The sequence below is a fragment of the Podarcis vaucheri genome, assembly GCF_965113315.1.
Source record: "Podarcis vaucheri genome assembly, chromosome: 1".
NCBI classification, from domain to species: domain Eukaryota; kingdom Metazoa; phylum Chordata; class Lepidosauria; order Squamata; family Lacertidae; genus Podarcis; species Podarcis vaucheri.
Genome location: NC_138759.1, coordinates 84,404,648 through 84,431,924, shown reverse-complemented (window position 1 = coordinate 84,431,924; position 27,277 = coordinate 84,404,648). Strand labels below are relative to the sequence as shown.

General features: G+C 42.8%; 2 protein-coding genes across 3 annotated transcripts; both read right to left on the bottom strand.

Annotated features, from left to right (window-relative positions):
• Positions 1 to 1,790: 1,790 nt before the first annotated feature.
• LOC309526155 (olfactory receptor 10Q1-like) lies at positions 1,791 to 5,851 on the bottom strand. 2 transcript variants are annotated; one of them, XM_082212070.1, is made up of 2 exons: positions 5,646 to 5,851; positions 1,791 to 3,123 (listed from the first exon to the last, which is right to left on the bottom strand). In XM_082212070.1, the coding sequence occupies exon 2, from the start codon at positions 3,110 to 3,112 to the stop codon at positions 2,153 to 2,155; it is 960 nt and encodes a 319-aa protein (XP_082068196.1). In that variant the 5' UTR covers positions 3,113 to 3,123; positions 5,646 to 5,851; the 3' UTR covers positions 1,791 to 2,152. The 2 variants fall into 2 exon arrangements, with proteins under 2 accessions (XP_082068196.1, XP_082068197.1); XM_082212071.1 differs by lacking the exon at positions 5,646 to 5,851 and adding an exon at positions 3,422 to 3,464.
• Positions 5,852 to 11,078: 5,227 nt separating this feature from the next.
• LPXN (leupaxin) lies at positions 11,079 to 27,277 on the bottom strand. Its single transcript, XM_082211988.1, has 9 exons — positions 27,054 to 27,277; positions 23,565 to 23,734; positions 21,720 to 21,775; positions 19,977 to 20,079; positions 19,181 to 19,348; positions 18,479 to 18,652; positions 17,429 to 17,510; positions 14,529 to 14,677; positions 11,079 to 12,286 (listed from the first exon to the last, which is right to left on the bottom strand). Exons 1-9 carry the CDS (start codon positions 27,064 to 27,066, stop codon positions 12,020 to 12,022), a joined length of 1,182 nt encoding a protein of 393 aa, XP_082068114.1. The 5' UTR covers positions 27,067 to 27,277; the 3' UTR covers positions 11,079 to 12,019.

Here is a 27,277-nt window from a genome sequence, read left to right as displayed (position 1 = left end):
CCATTTTAAAATCCAGAATAGCAATGGTACTTAGCATGAATCTGATTTGTGTGCTAGGGTGGGAAGAGATATTTAAACCTTCTCCCTTCACTGAAATTACAGTGGAATCAAAGCAGCACCCTCTTCCATGTCCTGCCATTATCTAATTCTCAAGTCAATTAGGGTACTATTTATTTTTCTCTGAAAGAAGTGAATTATCCCCAGTAGGGTTGCCTGATATTTTTTGTTCATTGTTTTAGGAGAACATCAGCCTCCACTTCAGAATCCTACAGTTGGAAGTATTTTAAACAAACAAATAAACTCCCGAAGGCCAATGACTTATGATAAGCTCATTACAACCTTTCTGTCCCAACTTTCCCACAATGGAGGTAATAGGTAATTGTTGCAAACTGTGGACAGATCTCAGACAAGGTAGTCAATAATTAATTGAACAGTTATTTCTCTTTTTTATTTTTTTTATTTCATAAAATGTATACATAGCATAGAAAATCTCAAAGCTCAAAAAGAATAAAAGAATAAGATTGTTGATAAAAACATAAGGGAAAACTTTAAAACATTCAAAAGATTAAATCAGTGATAAACTAAAAACATTAAAAGACACATCAACTTTCTACATATCTGAGTAGGCTTATCTAAATCAAAATGTTTTTAGCAGGTGCTGAAAAGAGTACAGTGGTACCTCGGGTTACAGACACTTCAGGTTACACACTCTGCTAACCCAGTAGTACCTCGGGTTAAGAACTTTGCTTCAGGATGAGAACAGAAATCGCATGGCAGCGGCGCAGCGGCAGTGGGAGGCCCCATTAGCTAAACTGGTACCTCAGGTTAAGAACAGTTTCAGGTTAAGAACAGATCTCCGGAACAAATTACGTTCTTAACCAGAAGTACCACTGTACAGTGATGGTGCCAGTCTAATGTCAATAGGCAGAGACTTCAGCATGTGGGTGATGCCACGCTGAAAGATTGATTTCTTACCCATGTGGAACAAATACCACGCAGCACCTGTAACAGTGCCAGTTCTGCAGATTGGAGAGGTTGAATGGGCATATATGGGGTAAGGCCATCTTGCAGGTAAACTGGTCCCAAGTTCTTCAGGGCTTTATATACGAATAGTAACACCTTGAACTTGGCCCGGGAGCAAAATGGCAACCGGTGAAGATTTCGGAGCACGAGTGTTCTTTGCTGACAAGGTCTCACTCTGAAATGAAAGGCTGCAAATGCTGTGACCTTTCCTCATAGGGAAGTTATTCCACCTCCATTTTCATTTTGGTCACCCGTTTCAGAACATTTTCCAACCTACAATATAAATTGAGGTGAAGTGACCAAACTGTAAAGAGCATTCTCAATGCTGTATACAGTCGTACCTCATGTTACGTTTGCTTCTGGTTGCGCGTTTTCAGCTTGTGTCCCGTGGTGACCCAGAAGTACTGGAAAGGGTTACTTTTCAGTTTCACCGCTCGCACATGCTCACAAAATGACATCACACGCATGTGCAGAAGTGGCAAATAGCGACCCATGTGTGCCCAGACGCGGGTTGCCTTCTTTTCAGGTTGTGAACAGGCCTCCAGAATGGATCCCATTCGCAACCAGAGGTACCACTGTAATGGCATTATGATCCTGGCAATTTTAATTTCAATTCTTTTCCAAATGACCCTTTGCACGGAATTTGCTCATCTTATTTATTGTGTAAGAACAGCTGGGAGCAGTCATATATATATATATATATATATATATATATATATATATATATAATTAAATTTTCTGTTTTACAATTTAGAATACTCATTTAAACATCCCTTCTCTTTCCATTGTTCATTATGCATATCATAAATCCCTGTATATTTTATACAAATTAAACCATTCAGTATTCCATTAATACACACATCAAAACTTATTTACACTGTTGAATTTATCTCAATGCTGCCAATGTTTTCAAGTGTACACTCTGAATGTATGTTCTTCTTGTTCTCTTATTCTATAGGTTAAGTCCACAAGCTGCGCATATTCCATCAGCTTAAGTTGCCATTCTTCTTTAGTTGGGACCTCGCTCGTTTTCCCTTCGTTGCATAACCTCATTCTGCCTCCTGTTTCTTAGACGTGGTAAGATGGTTCTATGGAATGTTTGGTACTGGATTTCCCATATGAATAGGAATCAGACCTGAGAGTCATTAGTTCCCGCCATGGCCTTCTTTAGAGCCTGCTTGACATCCTTGTTCCTCAGGCTGTAGATGAGGGGGTTTAGCAGTGGAGTGACAAAAGTGTATATGAGAGCAAGATGGCGGTCGTCATCCTCTGACGAATCTGTCTTGGGACGCAGGTAGACAAGGCTGCAACACCCATACTGTATGATCACCACTGTCAAGTGGGAGGAGCAGGTGGAGAAGGCCTGTTGCCGCCCAGTTGTTGAGCGGATCCGCAAGATGGCAGTCACAATGTAGATGTAGGAGATGCATATTAGAATGAAGGGAATAGTTAGGACCATGACACCAACACTGTACAGCACAGTCTGGTGCACACGGGTGTCAGCACATGCCAGGCGCAACACAGGTGGCACGTCACACAGGAAATGGTTGATTTCGGGCTGGTGTCCACAGAAAGGCAAGGTGAAGATCAGCACTGTCAGCTCCAATGACAACACAAGTGCAAGGATCAGTGAGCCAACCACGAGCCATGTGCATACCTGCCAGGTCATGATGAGGCTGTAGCGAAGTGGGTGGCAAATGGCAACGTAACGGTCATATGCCATGACAGCCAGCAGGAAACAGTCTGTGCTGCCGAGTGCTACAAAGAAGAACATCTGTATGCCACAGCTTGCAAATGGGATTGGTCTGTGGGCATCTAAGATGCTGGACAGCAGTTGCGGCACTGTTACAGTGGTGTAACAGATCTCCAGAAAAGAGAGGTTGCCCAGGAAGAAATACATGGGGACGTGTAGGGAATTATCTGTGCAGGCCACCCAGATGATGGAGACATTGCCAAAGAGGATGGTGAGGTAGAGCAGAAGGAAGAACGTGAAGAGGAGAGCCTGGATCTCAGGAATGGTGGAGAATGCCCGGAAGATAAACTCATAGGCAATGGATTGGTTGCTCTGGTTTGCAAGTGCCAAGTACATCGCATCAGTTACTGTACAAAAGAAACAGTGGGTTAAACATCAATACATAATTCATAGTTATCTCACTGGAGCATGTGGGATTCAAATACCTGGAAACTTGATTATCAGCCTCAGACTTTTCACTCCCATGCATCTAATTTACCACATAAATATTGTGGTCACCATGAATACAGACTGAATTGGTTTTAGATCCTATACAATACCTCCCATGCAAATGTCAGTGAATCATTATGAAATATTACTAATAATTATAAAATATTTTTTTAAAAACAGCATGCAACTTTCTAATCTGTTCAAAACTTTACTTACAGAATTTAACTCCAAACAACGTAAAACAAATAAAGTTACATTCACCTAGTAGCGTAATTTCCCAGCATAAGGCATTATAATTTAGATTACAAATATATTGTATTCAGAGCTAAAATCAAAACTCAGTCTCTTCTCCATTGCAGCCTCTTTTAGCCTCAGGCTTTGTGCTCACACAGATTAACACATCCATTCTCTTCCACAGCCTCGAACAAAAAACACACACCCAGCGTGGTTGCCTTGCAGATTAGCATATGCATAGACCTGTAATACTATCTCTTTCATGTGACTGTGAGCTAAAAACCTTGTGAATGAGCTACAAAGATACAGTCCCATTAATGATTAATCCGGTAAGCTCTTTTCAATGGAAATTTCCAGTCATGTCACATACTGGCACATTATATATTTATTTCCCATTTCAATATACATTAAACAATTAGGTAAAGATAAAAAGCTAAAGGTAAAGGACCCCTGGACAGTAAAGTCCAGTCAAAGGCAACTATGGGGTGTGGCGTTCATCTCGCTTTCAGGCCAAGGGAGCCAGCGTTTGTCCTCCACAGACAGCTTTCTGGGTCATGTGGCCAGCATGATTAAACCGCTTCTGGAGCAACGGGACACCGAGATGGAAGCCAGAATGCATGGAAACGCCGTTTACCTTTCTGGCGCAGCAGTACCTATTTATTTACTTTCACTGGTGTGCTTTCAAAATGCAAGGTTGGCAGAAGCTGGAACAGAGCAACAGGAGCTCACCCCATTGTGGGGATTCGAATTGCCAACCTTCTGACTGGCAAGCCCAAGAGGCTCAGTGGTTTAGACCACAGCGCCACCCGTGTCCCCTTAAACAATTATACTTAACAAGCTGTGCATGCCTCACTGCCTGCCCTGTGCCACATAAAATAGCCTGTTGGCCTCAGGTGCAGTGACAGACACTGTTCCTTTGCTGGTGTTGAATTAAGATTCGGCTGTCGGTCCAGCATAATTGATATAGGTGGGGTTGGGGGAGAGCAGCGAGGCCAGGGAGAGTGACTGGAAATGGAAAAGTGGTGAGCGCGAAAGTTAATAGGTGATTGGCCACTGTGGGAAGCAGGATGATGAATTATCCCTTTGGTCCAATCCAGCAGGGCTTGTCCCCCCTCATGTTGCTGATTTTTAAAGAGTATCTCTCACTACTGGTCTGACCTTAATGCTTCAGTTGTGAAAATATTGGGTCCCCTGTTTTCATAAAGTTGAAGGTGGAACGAAGGTGGAACGAAAGAGGAATTGCTGCTCATGTACATATACACTTATCCAGCTTTTACCTCAGGCAAGCACTTGCCAAAAACTTGCCAAGTCTGTTTGACCAGATTCAACAATGGCACAAAGGAAATGTGTGGACACTGAGAACTGAAAGCCTCTCTCAAAATACTTCAGATCTTCACTCACTGTCAGGTATAAGGTTACTAGATTACATTGGGAGAGAGAGGAGGTATATTATCTCTTTGGAGGAATCGTGGAATAAACATAAATAAATAAAATTAATGCACTTTAAGCAGGGACAAGATAAATCCAGATGCAGATTTCCACCCACAGAACATAAAGGATTTCCACAAGATTGTTGCGAGAGTAAAATGGAGAGGGAGAGAGAACCTTGCATGCTGATAAAATGTTATTAATAAATACGTAGTACTTCACTGAGATCTGCAGCACTAATGTAAAGCTGCATTAGCAAGCATGCTCAACTGCATTACAACCCGACCCCACCCCAGCTTTTCAGTCCACAGGAACAATCAGTGAGTATCAGCATAGTGAGAGAGCGGACCATTGTGTGCAAAAACATTTGCCTTTCTGGTTCCAGAAAAGTCCATTTGGCCCAACATTCAGTTTCCAACAGTAACCAACCAGATACCTTGGAGAGCTCACAAGCAGGGCATGAAGATAATGGATAGCCTTTTATCCCCAGCATCCTCCCTATCCATTGCACAATTGAATAAATTATTTTTCATGAGTATTCTGTCAAGCAGGGATGGAGAGTAGCTTGTGGCTCTTTAGATATTGTTGACTGCATGCTGGTTGGGGCTGAGGGAAGTTGAAGTCTAACAATATCTGGAGGGTCACTGGCTCCCATCCCTTTGGCAAAGGATAAGAAGTGGATTAGGCATTATTTGATTGATTGCATGTAACCCGTTTAAGAATAACATGGAAACAACTGGCTATATTACTGGCTATGCCTGCAAGGGGCTCTTCTTACCTTGCTAAGTTTCTTCAGACTCACAGGATGACAGTCAAAAGTGAGTGCTCCTTCTGGCGATCTCCTTTGGCTGAGATATTGGTTCCCCAAAAGGAAGGCAAGTATTAACAAGCAAGTGATATGTCCAGCGTCATTTTCACCCCACTCAACTCTGTCACCATTTCTTCTGCAGTATAGCAGTGGATCTTAGGGTATTCTGGTTTATTTGCTAGGGTGGAAAGATACACAGAGACCTTCTCCCACCACTGAAATATCAACAGAATCAAAGCAACATCAACCATCCATGCATTGCCACCACCTAATCCTCCAGACAGGGTATCACTTAGCTTTTTTCCAGAAAAAGCGAATTATCCCCAGTAGAGTTGTTAGGTATCTGTTGGTTTTTGTTTAGAGGGAACATCACCCTCTTCTTCAGCATTTCTCTGTTACAAATATATTTATCAAACAAACCCCAAAGGTCAATGAACTCATGATAAACACATTACAGTCTTCCTGTCCCAAGCAGTACCTATCCACTATGGAGGCAATATCTAATTGTCACAAACTTTGGACTGATCCAAGCCAAAGTATTCAATGACTAATTGACCAGTTGTAATGCTTGTAAACTTCCCTGCTGACAATGACACCATCTTGAATATTTTCTAGCGTGCTCTATCCCCCAACAATATATAGATAGTAGTAAATTTGGGAAGCTAAAAACTACATTATCTTTGCACTTTCCCCACATTCATGCCACAAAAAGTGCATCTTATAGATTCAGCACAATACATATAAGGAATCAACATCTGGAAGTGGAGTGGGAATAGAGATAGAGATCATGGTATCACAATAAAAGAATTATGACAATGAACTACATTTCCCAGCCATCTGTTCACCACTAGAGGTTGCCAATAAATAGTAAGAAATTTCCTCAGTATATGTTCCTGTGCTGTTCCATTGGTATTATAATGTCAGATCCACAAGATACATTTAAAGCACAACAAACTCACATTTAAATCCCCTCACAGAGCTATAATTTCCAGCACACTCAACAAATTACAGTTCCCATGATTCTTTGGGAGAAGTCAAGTGATTTAAATGTGTGTTGGATGTACTTTAAATGTATGGTGTGGATCTGTCTATAGTTTCAAGGTGGAAATAAAAGGAGTAAACCTTGCACGAAGCCACACTATCTTTAGGCACAGGTGAAAAATGAATTTAAAAGTCAGAGGGAAATAAACAACTATGATTTCTAAACCTGCAACCACCATCCAGAATCTGCATACCTTTTATCCTTCTTTTGCAAACTGTGAGTTTTTCTGAGCAGAAAAACATTAAAAGAAAGATAGGCGAAAGCCATGGGAAATAGCAATGCTCAACAATACAGCATTATATTAAGTGCTCTGTGAAACTTGCATTTTGATTCCACTTCCAGCATGGGCATAGCTCAGGCATAGGCAAACTCGGCCCTCCAGATGTTTTGGAACTACAACTCCCATCATCCCTAGCTAACAGGACTAGTGGTCAGGGATGATGGGAGTTGTAGTCCCAAAACATCTGGAGGGCCGAGTTTGCCTGTGTCTGGTGTAGTTCAACAACTTTTCTGGATCCCCTAAAAAAAGCCCTCACCCCTAACAAAATCCTGGCTATGTCCATGATGACTTCCAGCACCAAAGGACTCTGCTGCTGAAGTAACCCCAATTCCATTGCACCAGTTTCTTGGAGCATTGGTGAACCACATCCCACTGCATGGAATGTACCTCCCAACAAGAAATGGGAGATCATCCACCCAAGAGATCCCAGAAAAAATTATGGGGCTTTGATAATGCTTAGAAAGGTTCCATGTTTGAAGGCAGGCAGGAGATACTGTATATTTTCCTTGATTTTTATGTATCTTTCTACATAAAAATAATTGCATTTGTCTTTTGTAGTAATCTGTCCACCACTTTGGGGACTTTGGGGCCAAAAAGTGGTATATTAAATAAAACAAATGATGAGGAGGATATAAATCTAAGGAAATAAATAAAATTCATTTAAAGAGGAGATGTTTTCAGGATAGTCTCCAAGCTGAGCATACTCCTCAAATAATAATAATAATAATAATAATAATAATAATAATAATAATAATAAACTGGCCCTGCTGATAGGAACAGAACTTTCTCTGAAATTGCTTAATATTGCATTTCCTTGCTGCAAGCACTGCTGTGGTTATGTGACATCTATCGCACAATTTCCCAATTTCCCTGTCTGCAGCTGAAAGGACGGGGTGGGTATGCACATACCATTGCAATAGCAATATCAGGTCAGAGACATATGTCAGAGATCTTTCCACCTTCCACACGTTCTATCCACTGGGGTGAATTTGTATATACAGTTGCTTGTTTTCTTTTTACGGCATTTAACAAAACAAGGAAGGGCTCATTTGGCTGATAGGAAAGCAATGCAAGAGATCTTCCCCAGCCCCAGAGTACATATTTTATTGCTGATTGCATTTTTCAAAGGAAGCTGAGGGAGATGAGTCACCACAAACCACAGGCAGTTATCTTATTCATAGCCCAGCACTTGTTTCCGATAGTGCCTGCTACATCTCACAAGAGGAACCACCAGTTATGATGCTTCTATTTCCCTTGAGTAGCAGCAGAGCTTTCCTACTGTTTGAGATCCTTTCATCCACTTAGTCGAGGTAGCCCCCATAGCAGTCTTAGGGACAGCCCTCAAATGGTCTTCTTAACCTTATAGTTGTGTCAATTTACAACAGCCTCAGGGGTTGACAGGTACCCTGCCGAGGAGGGCTGCACTGAGGAGGAATGGTGGGAGCCACCCCCACCCCCTGCTCCAGCTCCTGAATCTTCCCAGAAGCAGGAGGACAGTATAGATTTGGAAGAGTGGTTTGCAGAGGGACATAGTTCAGAAGGCAGAAGCTGGGAAATACCGGAACAACTAGGAGGAGAAACACTGGAAGAGAGAGGGTTAACGGATTCATGGTCTCTGGACAGCATTCCTCTGCTCAGCCCAAGGTCAAGAAGAGCTCAGAAAGTCTCAGAACAGAAAGTATACAGGGTACAAGCTCAGATTACAAGACGTAGGAGTGATGTAGATTAATAGAGACGTAAGGAGATTGGATCCTTAATTGGGAGCACCACCATGTCTAGGAGATGTGTTCTTTGTTCTCTCACTGTGATTATTAAAGTTTCTAACTGGTAAGACATTCCTTTCTTTGATCTTCTTATCTACTGCCACGGGGGAAGGAAGCCAATTCCCTGAAGCCTCACAGGGGTGGATTTTGGCCTTTCAAATTTCAGCAATGCCAGAATCCACACACACCTGCCTCTCACCTTCCGTTCTGCTCAATTCACTATGTCAGTTGTGTGGGGGAACCAGTTGCACTGCCCTAAATCCACTTCTGAACAGGCTTCACCGCTCTGATCATCTGTGGCAGAGGCAGGCAACCTATAAGTTTGTAGGATCAACTTGTTTTTCATTAGAAACTTGAGGTCCACCAACCAGAGCCAGCAGCAAAATGGTGTTTCCTGGAAAATGGACACAATTATAGAACGTGGCACCTCTGAGCACTAGCTTAGCCTGAGGATTATTTTCAGTAGAGTACCAGAACTGAAGTTTGCACCCAATTCTATTCCTGTTCCCCCTACCACCACCAAGGTTCCCTGATCTCAGCAGCCTAATTCAAGTCAGCGGATGATGGAGAATTGTTTTGGGGTCTATTGTTAAACTATTAGACCTGGAAAGCCTGGCTGATCTTCTGCAGTTTATCTACGGAGCTTAGTATTGCCTAACATATTCAATATACTTACAGCATGTACAAGATCTTTTGAAATAAGTAGGGGAATTGGTTCCCCATTATTTAGTCAGCGAAATGTTGGACAATTTCCTGTTTAAGTATTTAATTAGTACAGTGGAGCTTTCTCCCTAAGGGTGTTGAAGAGAGAAAAACTACAGTGATTTTTTGTCATTAAAAACGACACTTCTTTTCCACAGTTGGACAACACTTATACTGGGACCAACCATAATGTCACAAAAGCATGGCAAGCTTTTGAGTCTCCAGAGCTTTTCATCTGGCAGAGATGTGATACAAAACAGAGGGGGAAGAAGGCAAAAAATTAAAAATAATAAAGTGCAAAAAGAAAGTTGCCAGCTTGTCAACTTGGGTGTTTCCAGCTAACTTGTTTCTCAAGCAATCAATGTATGTGAGTTGGAGTTTTTTTGCAGGGAGATTAGATAACATTGGCCTATTTAATAAGAAATCACTCTGCTTTGTGGGGAAATGTCATACACTGGCAGGATGCAGAGGAGGGATGGGAGGCACCAACCGGGGAACTCCCAAGGGAAGAAGGCTCACACCCAGGGAACTGGTGGTGGGACAACAGTGAGTGGTCAATGGGAGAAGAGGAAGAAGACTGGGAGGAAGAGGTGTTAGAAGCAGAAGAGGTAACAGGGTGTGGTGAGCAGGAAGAGGCTGTGGCAGAGAGCAGTTCAGTCTCCAAGGCTGAAGCAGAGGCTGGAGAGGAGGTTGGCCAAGAGGCAGAGTTGAGACAGGCTGCTGAAGAATCTAGGGAGTCTCTCCCTCCTGCTGCAACCAGCTCTCCTCCCCCCTGGGGAGCAGAGCAGAGATTGGCTGTGCGCAGACACAGTTTGCAACTGCTTGGGAAAGACCTTGGAGAGGAGGAGCCTTAGAGAGTGATGGGAAGGTGGGGGCCTTCAGACCTTGCAACTGCTTCATTGGGGCAAGACCTACTGGGAAGAGTTGCCATTGTTGGCACTGACTAGCCATATTCTCTTGTTATTTTTGTGCTCTAGAAACCTTAAAGTCAGCCCTGCATGGAAGTTTACAGAGGGGCAACCTTGGTATGAATGTAATTTTGTTAATTTTCTTCTGTCCACCAAGATATTGTTTCAATCAATAAGACCCCTGTATGTGCTTGCTAACTCAGATTAGGGATGGAAGAAACTGTCAATTTCAGTTTTTCTCATGTTCTCATTTTTCCAATCTTAAATTCAGTTTTTGACATTTCCACATCATTTGAATTTTCCACATCATTTGAATTTTTTGAAAAAAGTCTTTATGAAAATTCATCACCATTTTAGTGTGAATTTCTTCTAATATAAACATTTTGCAAGCAATTTTGCCTAATATAATGCATTTTCTCTATGCTGTTTTCTGTAATATATGTATTTTTATACACATTCCTTGGCTGGAGAACTGCATTGCAATATTCAGTGAAGCATGAATTCTAAAGGATGACTAGGTTTAAGTTTGCATAGCAATTCACAAAGTGTGAATTAGGCAGCTTCAACTTCAAATATGAATTGAAATAAATTCCCCCCCCCCATCCCTTATTCAAATCCTCACTTGAAGCAACCATGATCCCTATGTGATACACACAAGAACTAAACTGTACCAAAGACAGTCCTGGAACGCAAAGAAGCACTCATATAACCAATAGAAAAGTGATGTTTATTTTTCAGTGCATGCTACCTGTTCAGTTACAAAGAACATGTTGAAAATATCTAGGCATCCAGCACAGTGTCCTTGAAAAACATGGGGAGTATTCTAAGATAGGAAGCTGTTCTAATGAATTGGTGAAAGAGAGCTTCAGCAGGTTATCAAAATGGGGGCAGCCAAGTTTGCCTGTGCATGGTACTCCTGCCAATCAAAAGCGCAAATGTGCAATGCACAACTATATGATATTCACCACCATCACACCTCTTTGGGTGGCATGTGGGCATTGCTGCTGGCACAGTCCCTGTTCAGTGGGCTTTGGGAGGAGGGTATGGTTGTTGCTCTCCTCTAGTGTGTATCTCCCTTATCTAACACAATTAGTGAATAGGATTGGTTTGCCTGGGTACAAACATATACACATTTACCTTGGAGTAAATCCAAGTGGAACTTACTTCTGAATAGGCATGCATAGGATTACATAGTAAATAACACATATCAATGTAATATGTTTTGTGTAGAGGGTTATTTTTTCCAATGAGTAAATAAAATACTTGCTGTTGCCAGCAGGAAAGGATACGGGATGAAGAGACAATATTACTTAGAGGCTACTGTTTCTGATAAACTACTGTAAGCTTGCAAAAGTTGTTTGAAATGCAGTGGAGTAGAGGGATTGCCTCGCAGTTGAGGATCTGGGTGTGTTGACGCTGTTAGGTGCATTGATGGATATTGCTACAGCAGCATATTTCCATCACTGCATTTCTTACAGCTTAACCCTATGCTTCTTTACCCAGGAGTAAGTCCTATTATGTTCAATGGAAATCCCTCTCAAGTAAGTGGGCACAGGATTGCAGCCTTTGTCTCTTCAAAATCGTTTTTGCCCTTGCCCATTTCTCGTGCAAAGGCCTGAGAGAAGAAATATGCTCCCTGTGGCTTCCAGTCAGACAAAGAGTTTGTTAAAGCAGGTGTGGCAGTAGGTCTTGCCATTCTGCTCCTGGAAGATGCCATTGTGCAACTGGGTGAGGCAAAAGGCACAGACAAAGTGCTCCGGGTGGAACTTGTGCCCCATGGCACTGACACAGCGCCCAACAATGGGCTTGCCACAACCAAAGCACACTGTTCCCTGGTGGTGGTGGTAGTGAAGCTCGCAATAGGGACGTCCATTTAATTCAAAGAAGGAACCATCTTGAAAGCTGCAAAAACAGTCCTGAAAGCAGAGGAAGCCTGTGTTAGGGCATCAGAAAATAACTATTTCCGGGATTTACATAAGAACAAGCCAGTCAGCATACTGTACAGCGTCTGGATAGAGTTATCATGACCATCACCCATCAGCTACTGTTTTGAAATAAGTTCTACATGTTTGTGTTTTGGTTCTTGCTTTAAATAAAATTTTCAGCTTTGTACTTCATATTTAGTGCTTTATAGAGTCCACATTTGTCAGAATTTGCAGTTTCCCCATCAAAAATAATTCTGCTCTTGTTTCTTTATTATTATTTTTGAAAAATGAAATTTTGAGTTTTAAAATAGAAACATTTTGATCTGAAACCAGATCCCCCTTCACATATGAATTGTGATAAGCAGGGAGTGGGCATGCACTGCAGGCCCTGCTCCTGGCAATGGAGCCTAGTGGTGGCCCCACTTATGGACATCCACAGATGCCTGCACTGAAGAAGCCTTCACACAAAGAAGCAGCTGCTCATGCACAGGTTTCTGTAGTGAGGATGTCTGCACCAACACATGGAAGTCTGTGGGTGGGGCTAGAGGAATGGACCAGGAATCACTTGAAGGATGCTTAGGAATCTGGCAGTTCAGATGGGGTGTGTGTGTGTGTGTGTGTGTGTTACAGTATGCAACTAGTATTTAAATTCTGCAAATCAATTTTTTGTTTTCACGATTTGGTTTTTAAAATCTGAACTTTGCTTTTCTTTTAGAATGTTTTTCTGTTTCTTTTGTATTTTTTATTTTACTCTTCTCTCTTTTTCTTTTCTTTCTTTGTGCTGTCCCTTTCTTTTTTCTGCCACATACACCCGGACAACACCATTACTGGCCCCAACAACATCACACATACCATCTCGGGACTATTTAATTGCTCATCGTCTAACATTGTGTATGCCATCAAATGCCAACAGTGTCCTTCAGCTCTCTATATTGGACAAACAGGCCAAACCTTACGCCAAAGAATAAACGGACATAAATCTGACATCAAGAATCACAAAACAGAGAAACCAGTAGGAGAACACTTCAATCTCCCAGGACGTTCTATACAAGATCTCAAAGTAGCTGTTTTACTACAAAGGAATTTCAGAAATAGACTGGAAAGAGAAGCTGCTGAATTGCAACTCATTACCAAACTTAAAACCATGGAGAGACCTGGTCTGAACAAAGACATTGGATTCTTATCTCATTATACATGACTAAGCCATTTTTCACCTTCTCACCCCTTGCCTTTTTCTGTAAGACCTTTTGCAGTCGTTAAGAGTCGTCAACAGGCTCATCTCAGCTATCTGCCAATCTCCCATTCCCACCACCCTTCTGAGTAATACCCCTCCCCACCTTCTCACTATATAGAAGGATCTGGCAACCTCTGTTTCAGTGTATCTGAAGAAGTGTGCATGCACACGAAAGCTCATACCAAGAACTAACTTAGTTGGTCTTTAAGGTGCTACTGGAAGGAATTTTTTTATTTTTATTTTTTCTGTTTCTCCTTTGTTTTTCTTCTTTTTCTTCTCTCTTTAGAGAGGGCCTTTATTAAGGTCCAGAGATTGTATACTCATGGGGGTGATATATGGGTTGATGGAGGACCCTGGATGAGAGACAGGAAATGTTGCTCTCCCAGGGTGAGAGTATAGGAGGAGAAAGGAAATATTCCAGGTGAGGGTTGGAATAAGCTACTGTCCTCTGTGTATGGTAAGGGGCAAGAATTACTTTTAAGCGAGAACACTGTTACTTATTTGATTTGTATTTTCTGTAGTTGTAATTTCACTGTCTTAATCTTAATAAAATCTTATTAAGAAAATCTTAATAAAAATTTCATGAAGAATAAAACCTGAACTTTGTGGATCAAAGAGCTTTGACAGTTTTCTATTTGGGAAAGGGCTCTCATCCTGTACACTGACTCTTTAAATCCATTAAAGTCATTGCTTATTTGTTTTTATTTTGGAGACTTATTGTTTTATTGATATTTTAATTTTGTTACCTGCCCTGGAATCAAATTCAGTGAGGAGCAATATACATTTTTCCAAACAAAGGAATGAATCAAGTTTTGGGGATTTAAGCAACCTAACTGCATGCAGGATTACAGCTAAATCCTATCTGAACTCTGTCTGGACTTCATAATTCTTGGTTCTGTTAGCAACCTCCTCAATACAAGTTTCGTGGTATATATATGTTTTCCACCCAGCAACCCAGAATGACCTCTAACTGGAGCAGGCTATTCTGGATTTACTTACCCCACACACAAAGCACTCAGAGTGCCAGACAGCATTCAGTGCTGACAGATACTGATTCATCACAGGCTTGTCACAGCCTTTGCACTTGGAAGAAAAAAGGGCCATGAAATCCTTTTGGCAATATGGCTTCCCGTCCTTCTCTTGGAAACCTGTAGAGTAAGTATGGGGAGACAGAGCTTTTAGAGAAGAGGAACAGCCTACCATGGTTTGTATTCAATGCAGCAATAAGATTATTCCATCAGCACAATCATATCTGCTCGTCCCACTTGCTTTTCTGGGGGTCTCCCATCCCACCGGTGAAGATTCGACACCACCCAACCAATGTTTATCTATGATTATCTCCTCTCTCTTTAGCAGATAAGTGTCCCTTCTCAGAACCCCTCGAGAAAATAAGCGTCCCTCCTTCACTGCAAAAAGGTGGTCAGCTGCTCTTTGATCCCCTCAGCCTTTCTCTGCCTGTCTTCTCAGTAGTCAGAATCAGCCTTGTAGGTGGCTCCCTTTCACACGAAGAGTACAATGTGGAGCCAAGGGGGTGGAATTCAGTGTTACACTATTACAAACAATCCATCTGTGCAAGTATATCACCTTATCAGATGGAACAATCTTCCTCCCTCTGGTGCTGTTTTGGGGGTTCCCCAAGCCAATTTCAGGGGGCTGGGGGTGGGAGAGAAGGAGAAGCCCCACTGCACAAGTGGAAGCCCTACCACAAATGGGTCTGTTACATGAATTCTGCCCATGATCTTATTCTTGCCTTCGTTGGGATTTTGACCTACTACCTTCCAGTCAAATCAACACCAAAAGGCTGAATGTGATCAGCTTCTGCCGAATGGTTTTTCTGCATGGGCCCAGTAAGCAATGTTTAGTTTACCTGGGGTGTTTTACTCCCCGGGGTGCCTCCCTTGGGAACATTAAGTACTCAACAGGTCCTTGTGATCGAGATTCCTTCAACTGATCTGCCTGGTTCATGGTTTGTCTTGGTAACATATTGTTTATTTACTTAATAGATCACTCCACATTTCAGCAGAAAACTCTAAGCGGTCCACCTGGGCTCAAATATATTTTTCACAACTAAAGCATGTTAATTATTGGGAAATTAGAGTACTTAGGTTCTAGGCAGGCTGCTCTTTTCCTCCCTAAAAACAAAATGCAACAACTCATCCAAGCAGATTGGGCTGTTCGTGCTGCTGGCCAGCTAAACTGCACTAATCCATACCGATTCTAAGAATAATCTGGTACAGTCATAGGCCAGTCGCAACAATAGGATCACACAGTGCTTTGCTAAACTCTTGCAGTGACAGTTCCCCTAAAATGCTTACAGCTCACCAATCCATAATTGCTCAAAGCAAGCAACGGAAGCTGAGCCATCGTCACACCAAGGATTAAGAAACTGTTGCAATGCTAGCACATTTCTCAAAGTTGCTTCTAATAGTGTGAAGCAATAACACTGGGGTGTTTTCGGGAGAAGCCACTCCAATGGCAAAGAATGGTTGCCATGAGCTGGCAAAAGGAACCAATCCACAGAGTTCAGGGACGAATCAGACTCTAAATTCACCCACAAAACTTTCTGCGCTCTAGTTATAATTAGCAGTCTGGGGACTTGAGCTCACCACTATGTGCTCAATTAACCCACTTGGGGGCCAATTACTGGAGCTGGGCTTCTGGGAGCACACCAGAGCCAGTCTGTGATCAAAAGTCCCACAGTGAGCACAAGTGTGTTTACGCTTTTCTGATGGTTATTCAGAGAAGGAAATAATAAGTCACAATGCACTGACTTCCTCCTAGGACACAGACACAAGCTTTCAATGAGAACTGTGATGCTTTGGTAGAATGCTGATACCATAGTGACTCCGAGTCACTATAGAATTCCCAAAACAGTCTCTTACAGATCACAACTTAGAAAGAGTGATGCATGCCTTAGCAAACAAGTTCAAACATGAATCCTGGCTGGTTCTTATGTCAGGTCAAGTTGAGCACATTATGGGTGACTTCTATGTACTGCATTGGCTCCAGAATTACTTCTGACTCATTTGTTCAACTGATTTCAATAGTCTCCTCTAAGCATGGCCACATCTTGAACCAACACAGTGTTTTTACAGTTTCAGGCCTTTTTGAAAGAGTTAAAATAATTCCATAAACTCTCTGGTCATCTCAACGTATTAGTTTAACACCCTTGAAGAGGTGAGTGAGTTGCTTCTGCTTATAGCCAGGCTTCCAGGGTCATACCAGGAGGCTATACAAAATACCAGGGGGATGATTCAATCAAAATTAAGCACTTAACTTGCCTCATTGGTTTCAGTGGGACAATAAAGCATACCTCTCCCATTGAGATCAATGTGAATGAAAACACTTTAGAGTAGGGACAAACAAATCTGCCAATTTTGATTTCTCTGTTTCCCACCTTAAGTTAATTTCATCAATATTTTAGTGTGCACTTCTTCCAATATACACATTTTTAATACAATTCTGTCAAACAAACACAGTCTTCCAAGCAATTTCCCCAAATATAACATACTTTTGAATGCATGCATTGGTATGACAGGCAGCTACAGGATGTCATAGAATCGTCTTGTCAGCTCTGTGGAAAGAGTACTCCGGCCTCCCTGATACCAAAATGCTACACAATGCAATCCTAAGCATGTGTACTCAGATGCAAGTCCCACTGAACTCAACGAGAATTGCTCCCTGGCGAAGAGTAGTTAGGATTTTGCAGAAAACAATTGCGATTTAGCAGATTTTAGTCTGGCTGAAAGAGAAGGTGGGGTGGGAAAGGAAGGTTTCAAATGGCAGGGAGCAGCAAGTGAAGATTGAAAGGGCAAAAACTGTGTGGATTTCTACTGTGCAAGCAAGCATGGAATAGCTGAGGGAAGGGGCAGGGGCTGAGGGAGATGAAGAAGACGTACCATCATTGCCAAACACTTTCCCACAGTGAGCGCAGAAGAAATGCTCTGGGTGCCAGGTGCGATCCATGGCTGTGAGGATTTTCTGCAAAGAAAAGGAGAAGAAAGGGTTGTGGGATTTCAACACTGCGAAGCCCTGATGGTTAAAAGGGCAAAAGAAGGTGGGGGCAGGGAGAGTAAGGTAGATTGGATAAACTCTCAACTTGCTCTTGCTCTGAATCAGAACCTTCTCTCAAAGCAGCTGGAGGAGGAGAGAGTGAAGAAAGAGATGTGAGTGGAGGGGCCCCTATTCTTCTCCTTCTTCTCCTTCTTCTTCTTCTTCTTCTTCTTCTTCTTCTTCTTCTTCTTCTTCTTCTTCTTCCTGCTACTACTACTACTACTATTAAAATTTCCATACTGTTCTTCATCTGAGGATTCACAGTATTACAGTTTACAGTATTAAAACACAAAAATGCATAGCATAGTAGCAAACGAAAACAATAACCCCCTCTCCACACACCTTGGGGGGCCATTGGGTGGTATAGAACTCTACAACTCCCCAAATCCTGTTCATTTAATCATTAAGTCCCTATTTGTATGTTCTTCATTGATGAAAGAAATCACCCCCTGGAAACTCACCCGGAACTGGGTGCAGAAGCCTGAGGAAGTACCATCCACATTGGGCCTGCCCAAAGAAACAAGTCTAGAGTGAGAGACTAGGGTGATGTCTGCTGTTTCTAGGAACTCTTCTTGATGTGAGACTTGTGTAGGTGGACCAAGAGTTTGTTTGTACCCTGGGTGTGGACCCAGAGGCTGAGAGGGAGGGTGTGCCAGTAGGGGGGGGGAGAGAGAGAGAGAATGGTGTGTGTGTGTGTGTGTGTGTGTTTTGATGTAAAATTTTTATATGTAACTCTGTATTTTTGCAATATTTTGTTTGAGTTGTCTGTTGGTGCTTCAGTTTTTTGTACACCGCTTAGAGATATTCTTTAACACATTAAATGATACAGAAAGTCAATAATCAAGTCAAATCAAAGGGAGCAATAGCAGGCAGAAGGTGAGGCTAACATGACGTACCTCCTTGATCGGTGCAGCACAGTAAGCGCAGTGAGGAGAGAAGAGATCGTGGTAGTCTTCGGGGCAGTAGGCCTTGCTGTCCCGCTCATAGAAGGGCATAGAGCTCACTTCCTTTCCACAATGGGCACAGGTGAAGTGTTCAGGGTGCCACGTCTTTCCCAGCGCTGTAATTACCTAGAAACCAGCAAGCCCAAGAGGAGAGTTTAGAGGCACACGTCCCTTTCCAACAGGATGTCTCTCAGACCAGTGGCGTAGCGTGGGTTGTCAGCACCTGGGGCAAGGCAAGTAATTTGCGCCCCCTAACCTGTGGATTTGCGCCCCCTAACCCATGGATTTGCGCCCCCTAACCCTAACCCCCAGATGTTGCGCCTGGTGCAGCCGGCCCCCCCTGCACCCCCCACGCTACGCCACTGTCTCAGACATTTGTCACGGGTCCATGTTTTTAATCAACAAGCTCCGCATTGCTCAGTGCACCACAGGACCGCTTAGGGTTGAGAGGGCAGGACCCTCAGCAATATGTGGCAGACATTAAATGACCAATCTGCAGGAGAAGAAATCCCTTCCTTCTATCTGAGGCAAGCCAAACACTTCACAAAGCAGATATGTGACAAACCATTGGTTGTTCATAACAAACCTCTAACCCAGTGGGGCTGAAAACTACCGGAGAGCTCGATTCTCTCTCTTTCTCTCTCCCTCTCCTACCTTTCCAACGATGAGTTTGTGGCAGGAAGCACAGTGGCCCTTGGCCACAGTGGCAACACCAAGGTCCTGCATATCATGTGTCAGGCCCTGCAACATGCTGTCTAGGTTGTCAATGGTATTCTGTTTGGCTGGTGATGGCTTCTCAGGACCTTCCTTCCCATCTGAGATCTGCAGAAAAGCAAATGATTTGGGATTTCACTTTTTCATTCATTTATTTCTATTTACTTTTTTATTGTAAAAAAACAAAACCCTCCACATTTCTTATCAATAACTCAAAAGTGGTTAACAATGGAAAAAATAAAGTGATAACACATCAAGCACAGTAAAACAAGCAAATAATACATAACAGCAAAAGAGGAAGTAGATATACTCAACATGGTGAATTTTAACAGTGCCACAAATCTTCCTCCCTATACATAAAAAATACTCTCATCTTCTGTATTACTCAAGTTTCCTCTCCCTCTCCACTTAAAACTCCTAAATCTCACTTATTCTACAAAGCCTTTCCTGGATCACCATGCATGAACCTTTTCTATCTTGTCCCACAGAAGTGTCCCCTCTCCCCACACAACCTACACCTTCTGTTAATTTTTTTTGCAGCCTGTCTTCTGCCTTAGTTTTTCTTCTGCCTAAGCTGGAGATGGGAATGTAACTTCTGCTCTTCATTTGCTATGGCTAATACAATAACCACAAAAAACATTAAGCATTCCTTAGGAACAGTCTTGGCGCTTCACTATCATTTCCCAGAAACTGCTGTTGTTTCTCCTGCAGAGGGTCAGCCGGGTCTGTGACTCACCTGGTCCTGGATTGTTCCCAAGCAAGCCAAAAGTTCATCCAACTGTTGAGCAGGTGTGGTGAATGAAGACGAAGAGAGCACTGGCTGTGGAGTTTGCACTTTGCTAGAGGGAATAGAAAGCCAAATTTATGACTGAAGGAAAGGAGGAAGGACGTTATTAAAATTCTACAATGAACCATGTTCCCTTTGTCCATCATGCATGTTCACACATAGACCCCAACCCTGGCTACTCCTTAACTGCTACCAACCTCAAAAACTTTGAAGGCAGAAATGGATCACTGGGTGGGGGTGGAGTCACTACACTAGCTTCCTAGCAGATGGGCCATCATTACTTACCAGGAGATGTGGAAGGACAGGAAGGTTGGCACATTGCAAATGCACCAGCAGGAGCACTAAATTGGGTCTGCCAGTGCATTTGCACCACACTGACCTCCCCATCACTTTGACCTTCTGCTTCCCGGTAAGCAACAATGACCCACATACCAGCAAGCTACTCATTGCTGCTACAATGCGCCTGAGATCCTTTTAAAGAAAAACTCTCCCACATCCTCATTCCACAATTGGTGCATCAATTCCATGTACTGTATCTGATTCAGGAAAGCCATATGGCAGCAGTATCTGCCCTCCCACTGATTGCCTCCATTTCTCAAGGCATGCTGCCAGTGGGGGTGGGGTGTCTTAGTCCACCTGGGATAAATCACACTGACCACCCCTATATACATCCAAACATATGAAAGAAGGTCAAGTTGCAACAAATCTAATCTCATCCCTCACCTTCTTCGCTAAATTCATGCATCTAAAGCAGGGGGGTAGCCATCATGGTAGCCTCTTGCTGTTGAACTACAACTCTCTTCATCCCTGGCCATTGCCCATGCTGGATACCCTTGACCTGAAGCCAACCTGATACCATTATCTAGTTAACTACAGACAAGATTATATGTGAATTATAGCTAATAAACTGAGTTGTTTTTTTTAAGAGGAATTTTCACCTTCTTTGGAGTCCAAAAATTATACTTTGTGATTTGCTTGAGGGTTCTTGGAAATGGGGATAATTTCCAGCCCAGATACCCCTGACACACAATGCATGTAAAATCAGGCATATGAGTAGTACGAAAGAATGTTCCTTCTGCTTAAAATGATGGCACGGTTCCCTATTCTGAAAAATAATCATGCTATGCTTAAATGAATCAACCTGTCTTTTTAACGTTCAAGAGTTTCAAAAAAGTTTATATCACCGATTGGGACATTTAAAGCTCTGGAATAAGAATGATAAAAGGACTATATGAACAGACAGGCCTCTCTGTTTGGTTCCCCCTTTTTTTGTTAAGAACATATATGAGATGCACAAACTTCTGCTCAGACCCAACACAATGGGTGGAGCCAAAGTGTGCTTTCCTTCAGCTCTCAGCCCCAGGGCAACCGACAGATTGTTCTTTCTGGCAGATAGTGGGGAAGCAAGCTCCTTGAAGCCATTCAACTGTTATTTTTGTGTTATAAAACTTACTTCGGGGTTGTGGTATGGTATAGATGCATATGTCTGCATATGAATGAAGATGACCATTTCTGGTAGCCTTTGATGCAGTGCTAACTAACCCTTAAGAGAGCAAAAGTTTACATGCTGTACAGTTTTGATCCGTTATCTGTGGAAGGCTTTTCTCTCTCTCTCAAAAAAAAAAGCAAAAAAAAAAAAAAGCAGCACAAGTGAGCCGTGTAACCTGCCTTCCTGATTCAGTGTTCATTTACCTGTAAATATGGTCTGCATCTTCTTCACGGCATTGAACATCATGTGCTGGTGGCACCTGGGAATATACACAAGAGAAGATATACAAAAAGGACACTGTCTCCCCTCAAATCCACCCAATCATATGCTCCTCTCCAATATTGGCTGTTATCCTGTTATCCTGTATCAGCTAGTTCTGAAAAGCAAAGAACCAACAGAAATTGTTACTCTCCTCTGTTTCTCTTGAGCTGCTTTATAGTTAAGTTGCCATCTCCCAGTGTGAAGCCAGCTCCTATTTTAGAAGACTTTGGACCAGATCTCAAATATATTGTCTCCCATACCTATTGACTGCCCTTATCTCCTGTTACTGCTGCAAAGCATTCAATTATATTCAAAACATACAGGAAAGAAAAGAAGACAACTGGATCATCACAGCATAGGATCAGGGCAGCCATGCTATGCAACAGTCTCTAGACTGGGAAGTCTCATGTGTGAAAGGATATATGCATTTTGAGGAGCTGCTGTAAACTGAATCAAGGCAAAGGCTTCTCAAGTCCACTATAGCTCAGTGAGCAGGTCTCCAGGACCAGGGGCAGAGGTCTTTCCCAGGCTGCTACCTGTGGTCCTTAAACCCCAGGGTGTGGAAAATGCAGCCTTCCTGATGTTGTTAGACTCCAGCTCCCAACAGCCCAAGCCAGCATGGCCCATGGTCAGGGGTGATGGAGTTGTCATCCAAAAACTTCTGGAAGGCTCTGCTCTAACCAGAGTTGAAACTTGGGGACTTATACAATATATGCAAACCATGTGTAGTAGCTTTATGACTCTACCAATGTATAGTTATGTATAGTTTCGGTTCCTTTTTGGCTGAAATGATCAGGATGGCTGCAACAAGAAATGAATTTGACTCTACAAATGCAGCTGATTTGCTGAAAGGGGATCAGTTTTCCAAGGTCATCAGGCAGGCAGGTCTTTAGCCTGTGTTTTGCAACTCAATGGACTTTTTATGGGTTAGCCAAATTTTGTGATTATTTTTCCCCTCCAGCCATACATAAGACAAAGTGCTTTTACCCAAACTCTGGGGAAGGTGAAAAATGGCGGCAATGAGGTGGATTAAGCCAAAAACTGGAGTGGATTGTCTGCTGGGGACACAAGCTGTCATGTGGTTCCCCTGTGACCTGCAAGCCATATCCAGCCCGTTAAGCTATGTGTGTGTGTCTCCCCAAGACTCCTGTACTCTGGGAGTGCAGGGAAAACAAACAAACAAACAAACATACAAACATACAAACAAACTGCTGAACTGATTCTCTGATGCTCCTTATGAAGCGTCATTTCTTCAACATTTGGGAAGCCTTTCCTAGATGATTCGTGCAAGACCGTGATACCGATCACTCCCTCTCCTCCACTCACCACAATCAGATCAATTATCTGGTAAGCAGAGTGAAGGAGGATCTGCATCCTCACCCTGGCCCTGGGGTGAGCAGAGAAACTGAAACCTCTCCACCCATCCCAGCGCCAGGATCAGGCCGGAGATTGCTCCCTCACCCTGCTGACCAGAGGGTCAATCTGGTGATCCGGGAGAGGGAGCAATCTGCATCCTTTGCATGCATCTCTGTGTGTAGGTGTGTGCATGCATCTGGATCTGGGTGTTTCTGAGTGTGTTGCCGACTGTGTGTGCTCTGATGTGTGTGTGGTGTACATGACTGTTGTGGAGTGGCCATGCCTATCGCTGGCATTTGGCACCTGGAGGGCTTGGAAGCTGGGGATGTCTCCCAAAGCCCCCCAAAGTGTAGTCACCCCAGTGTAATTCATCTTGAAAAGCTGAATTAACCTGCAACTTGCTAAGAAGGTAAACAGCTTAAGGAGAATACCTTCTTGGCTGGAGCAACTGGTTTCTTCTTCTGGATGACACTGGTCTCTGCTGCTGCTGCCGCTGGTTTCTCCTTGTTGTCACGTTCCAGAAGAAAGTAGCCCTTTGACGTTACTGGATCACTCACAGTTAAACTTGCTGAGGTTTGTTCCAGTTCTGCCAACAAAGCATCTGAACAAATAATAATAATAATAATAATAATAATAATAATAATAATAATAATAATAATTTATATCCCGCCCTCCCCAGCTGAGGCTGGGCTCAGGGTGGCTAACAACAATCAAAATAATCCAACGTTCTAAAAACATTTCATTATAAAACTTAATTAAAATCAAATTGATGGCAACCATTAAGCAAAATTCTGTACAGATTGCCAGAGGAGGGGGTCAGGCTGCGCCCTGACCAAAGGCCTGGTGGAACAGCTCTGTCTTGCAGGCCCTGCGGAAAGATGTCAGGTCCCGCAGGGCCCTAGTCTCTTGTGACAGAGCGTTCCACCAGATTGGAGCCGCGGCCGAGAAAGCCCTGGCTCCTCTCTTCCTGCCCCTATCATGGCCACTAGCAACATCCACACCATACATTTAAAGCATTGGTGCAGTGGTACCTTGATTCTCAAACGCCTTGGTACTCAAACAACTTGGAACCCAAACACTTTAAACCCAGAAGTAAGTGTTCCAGTTTGCGAACCTTTTTTGGAAGCCAAATGGGCTCCATTTTGAGTGTTAAGCTTCCGATTTGAGTGTTACGCTGGGGTCTGTCTGGTTTTGCTATTTATTTTGCATTTTTGTTTTTGTGGCTTTTTCCTATTGTTTTTGTGACTATGTGGAACCCGGTTCAGCTATTGATTGATTGATTGATTGATTGATTGATTGCGTGGCTGCAGTACATTGTTTTATGGATCAATAGTCTTGTTAGATAGTAAAATTCATGTTAAATTGCTGTTTTAGAGGTTGTTTTTAAAAGTCTGGAATGGATTAATCCATTTTCCATCAGTTTCTATGCGAAAGCGTGCCTTGGTTTTGGAACGCTTTGGTTTTGGAACGGATTTCCAGAACGGATTAAGTTTGATAGCCATGGTACCACTATACAGTATACCTTTTCAACTCATGGCTTCCCCCAAAGCATCCTGGGAGCTGTAGCTGAGTGTGCTGAGAAGAGAATGGGGGCCTTCTAACAACTTTCAGAATCCTTAATGAACTATAGTTTCCAGGATTCTTTGTGGGAAGCAATGACTGTTAATATGGTATAATAGTGCTTTAAATGTAAGGTGTGGATTTGGCCCTGGATGCCTCTTGTCTTGAACTTGTGGAACAGCTTGAAACCGAAGTTTGATAAATCAGTATATGTGCTCTCTTTCTTTGCCTTGCATCTCTCTTGTGCTGGCTTGCATACAGTTGTCTCACAGACACTCTTGGGCTATGCAAGCCACCTATTTATATGGTGCCCAGCCCAATTTAGTACATCTTCTGTCCTAGGTGCACCTTCAAAGAGAGCTATTAATACTTGCTGGCTTCCTCTACCACATACCTTGCTCTCAGGAAGCACAATTGTCTCATCTGTGGGAGGAGCTTTAAATAGCCTTTCTCCTTGCCCTAATTTCTGCTTCCTCTGTTGACCTTTAGTGTGTTGTACATGACACATAATTTCACCTTTAAAAGATGGAGTTATAATATCCGGTGGCATTTCTCTCACATGAAATGAAGTGTCCAAAATCAGAAAAGTGAGAGCCACAAAGTTGTTGTTCAGATACCTCTTCTCACGGAAAGGAAAGATAGTTGTCATGTGGCCTAACAAAGACCTCAAACTTACATCCAGTTAGATTCAAATAACACAAAGGAATGTCAAATAAAGGACAAAAGTTGCCACCTTTTAAAGACATGAACCATATTCCACAAGTTCAACAGGCAATGTATTATTGCAGAAGCCTGAATGGTTCAATTATCTCATTTTTAAGCGCATATTTTTCATTATGGCCAACTTCAGTGCAAACTGAAATTAAAAATTGTTATGATGGAAAATCAAACCTAGACAAATTACAGGCTGAGCTAAACTTGGTAGTTATGCCATTTTAAGGGTCAACAACCAAGTTTATTAAGTAACTTGTAATTGGTTGTGAGGACGCGGGTGGCGCTGTGGGTTAAAGCCTCAGCGCCTAGGGCTTGCCGATCGAAAGGTCGGCGGTTCGAATCCCCGCGGCGGGGTGCGCTCCCGCTGCTCGGTCCCAGCGCCTGCCAACCTAGCAGTTCGAAAGCACCCCCGGGTGCAAGTAGATAAATAGGGACCGCTTACCAGCGGGAAGGTAAACGGCGTTCCGTGTGCTGCGCTGGCTCGCCAGATGCAGCTTTGTCACGCTGGCCACGTGACCTGGAAGTGTCTCTGGACAGCGCTGGCCCCCGGCCTATAGATGTGAGATGGGCGCACAAACCCCAGAGTCTGTCAAGACTGGCCCGTTCGGGCAGGGGTACCTTTACCTTTACCTAATTCTGTTTTATTCTTCATTACATTATGATACATCTCTCTGACCCACAACATTGATTTGTGGCTTTTATTGTATGTGCACGCACATACACACACAGGATTACCCATTTATGGCAGTAGCTCTGATGCAAAAAAGGAAGTGAGGTAGGGAAGGGAAGGATGATAGAATTAAATGTGAGACCACAGTGAAAGAGAAAGATATCCTTTCTGCATGTATCCAGCACAATCTAGAATATTCTAGAATATTTTAGAATTTAAAACTGCTAATAATTTCTTTAAAATGTTCTCCCCTGTTTTCCATATAAATTGGTTCAGATGTCATTTGCAACCACAGGTTTCTCTAACCATTCCTCTTCTTTCTACTGCCTTACCAATCATTATCTTTCTAATGTATCACCTTTTGTAAATGCCATATATTGGAAACTAACAAGGACAAGCTTCTTCCATCTCTGTGGATAAAGTTTTCCCCTCACAGAGCTACAACTCCCAACACCGTTAATGAACTACAGTTCCCAGGGTTCTTGGGAGAAATCGTGGGTTTTAAATGTGCTTTGAATGAGATTTAAAGGAATGGTGTGGATCTTTGGTTCTCCATTCCTCAAATTTATTCAAGTTCCTCTGCCCTAAATTGAGCTCTTCCTTCTGGAACACTAGTGACCCAAATAAGTCTGGTGCTTTTCTGTAAAGAAAGTCTTTGTGCTTTTAACAGCTGTCCGAGAGGTAGAAATTCAACATCTGCAGCTCTTTTTACTTCACCTTCTTTTTTCTTGTTATGGAAAAAGCTGTACCTGCTGAATTCTTGCCTGTCAAGCAGCTGTGAATGTTAAAGGCACAAAGCCTCTCCCAGATGGAACTGTGTCATCTCAACAGTCGGTGTTCAATCTCTTCACATCTTCAATTCTCCCTGTTCTCTTGCCCCCCATAAAAGAAAAGATGAAATATTGTGCAATCTTCTTGTGCCTTCCGCACCATGTCAGTCCTTACTGTTTTGGTATAATGTGAAAGAGTTACTTACCGAAATCATCCATTGCCTATATTCGCATACTACGGAGTCTTCTCTCTGCAAGACAGCTCAAAGGATCCCCAACACAGAGACAAGTTTGTTGGCTCTTGGAACTGAAGGGGAAATGAACAAGATGGTGAGTGAGCGGGACCGTAATTCGTGCAGACTTTTTCAGTTCCTCTCTCTAGCTGTACTTCCTTTCTTTAGAAGCTGAACGGTTCTTTCCCCCCTGCGAG

Excerpts from the sequence above, each read along its gene's own strand:
- LOC309526155 (XM_082212070.1), bottom strand. The coding sequence starts at position 3,112 with ATGTACTTGGCACTTGCAAACCAGAGCAACCAATCCATTGCCTATGAG.
- LPXN (XM_082211988.1), bottom strand. Across the intron at positions 20,080-21,719 it reads GATGCAGACCATATTTACAG|CAAAGTGCAAACTCCACAGC; the intron begins GTAAATGAACAC and ends TATTCCCTCTAG. Across the intron at positions 18,653-19,180 it reads ACAAACTCATCGTTGGAAAG|GTAATTACAGCGCTGGGAAA; the intron begins GTAGGAGAGGGA and ends GCTGGTTTCTAG.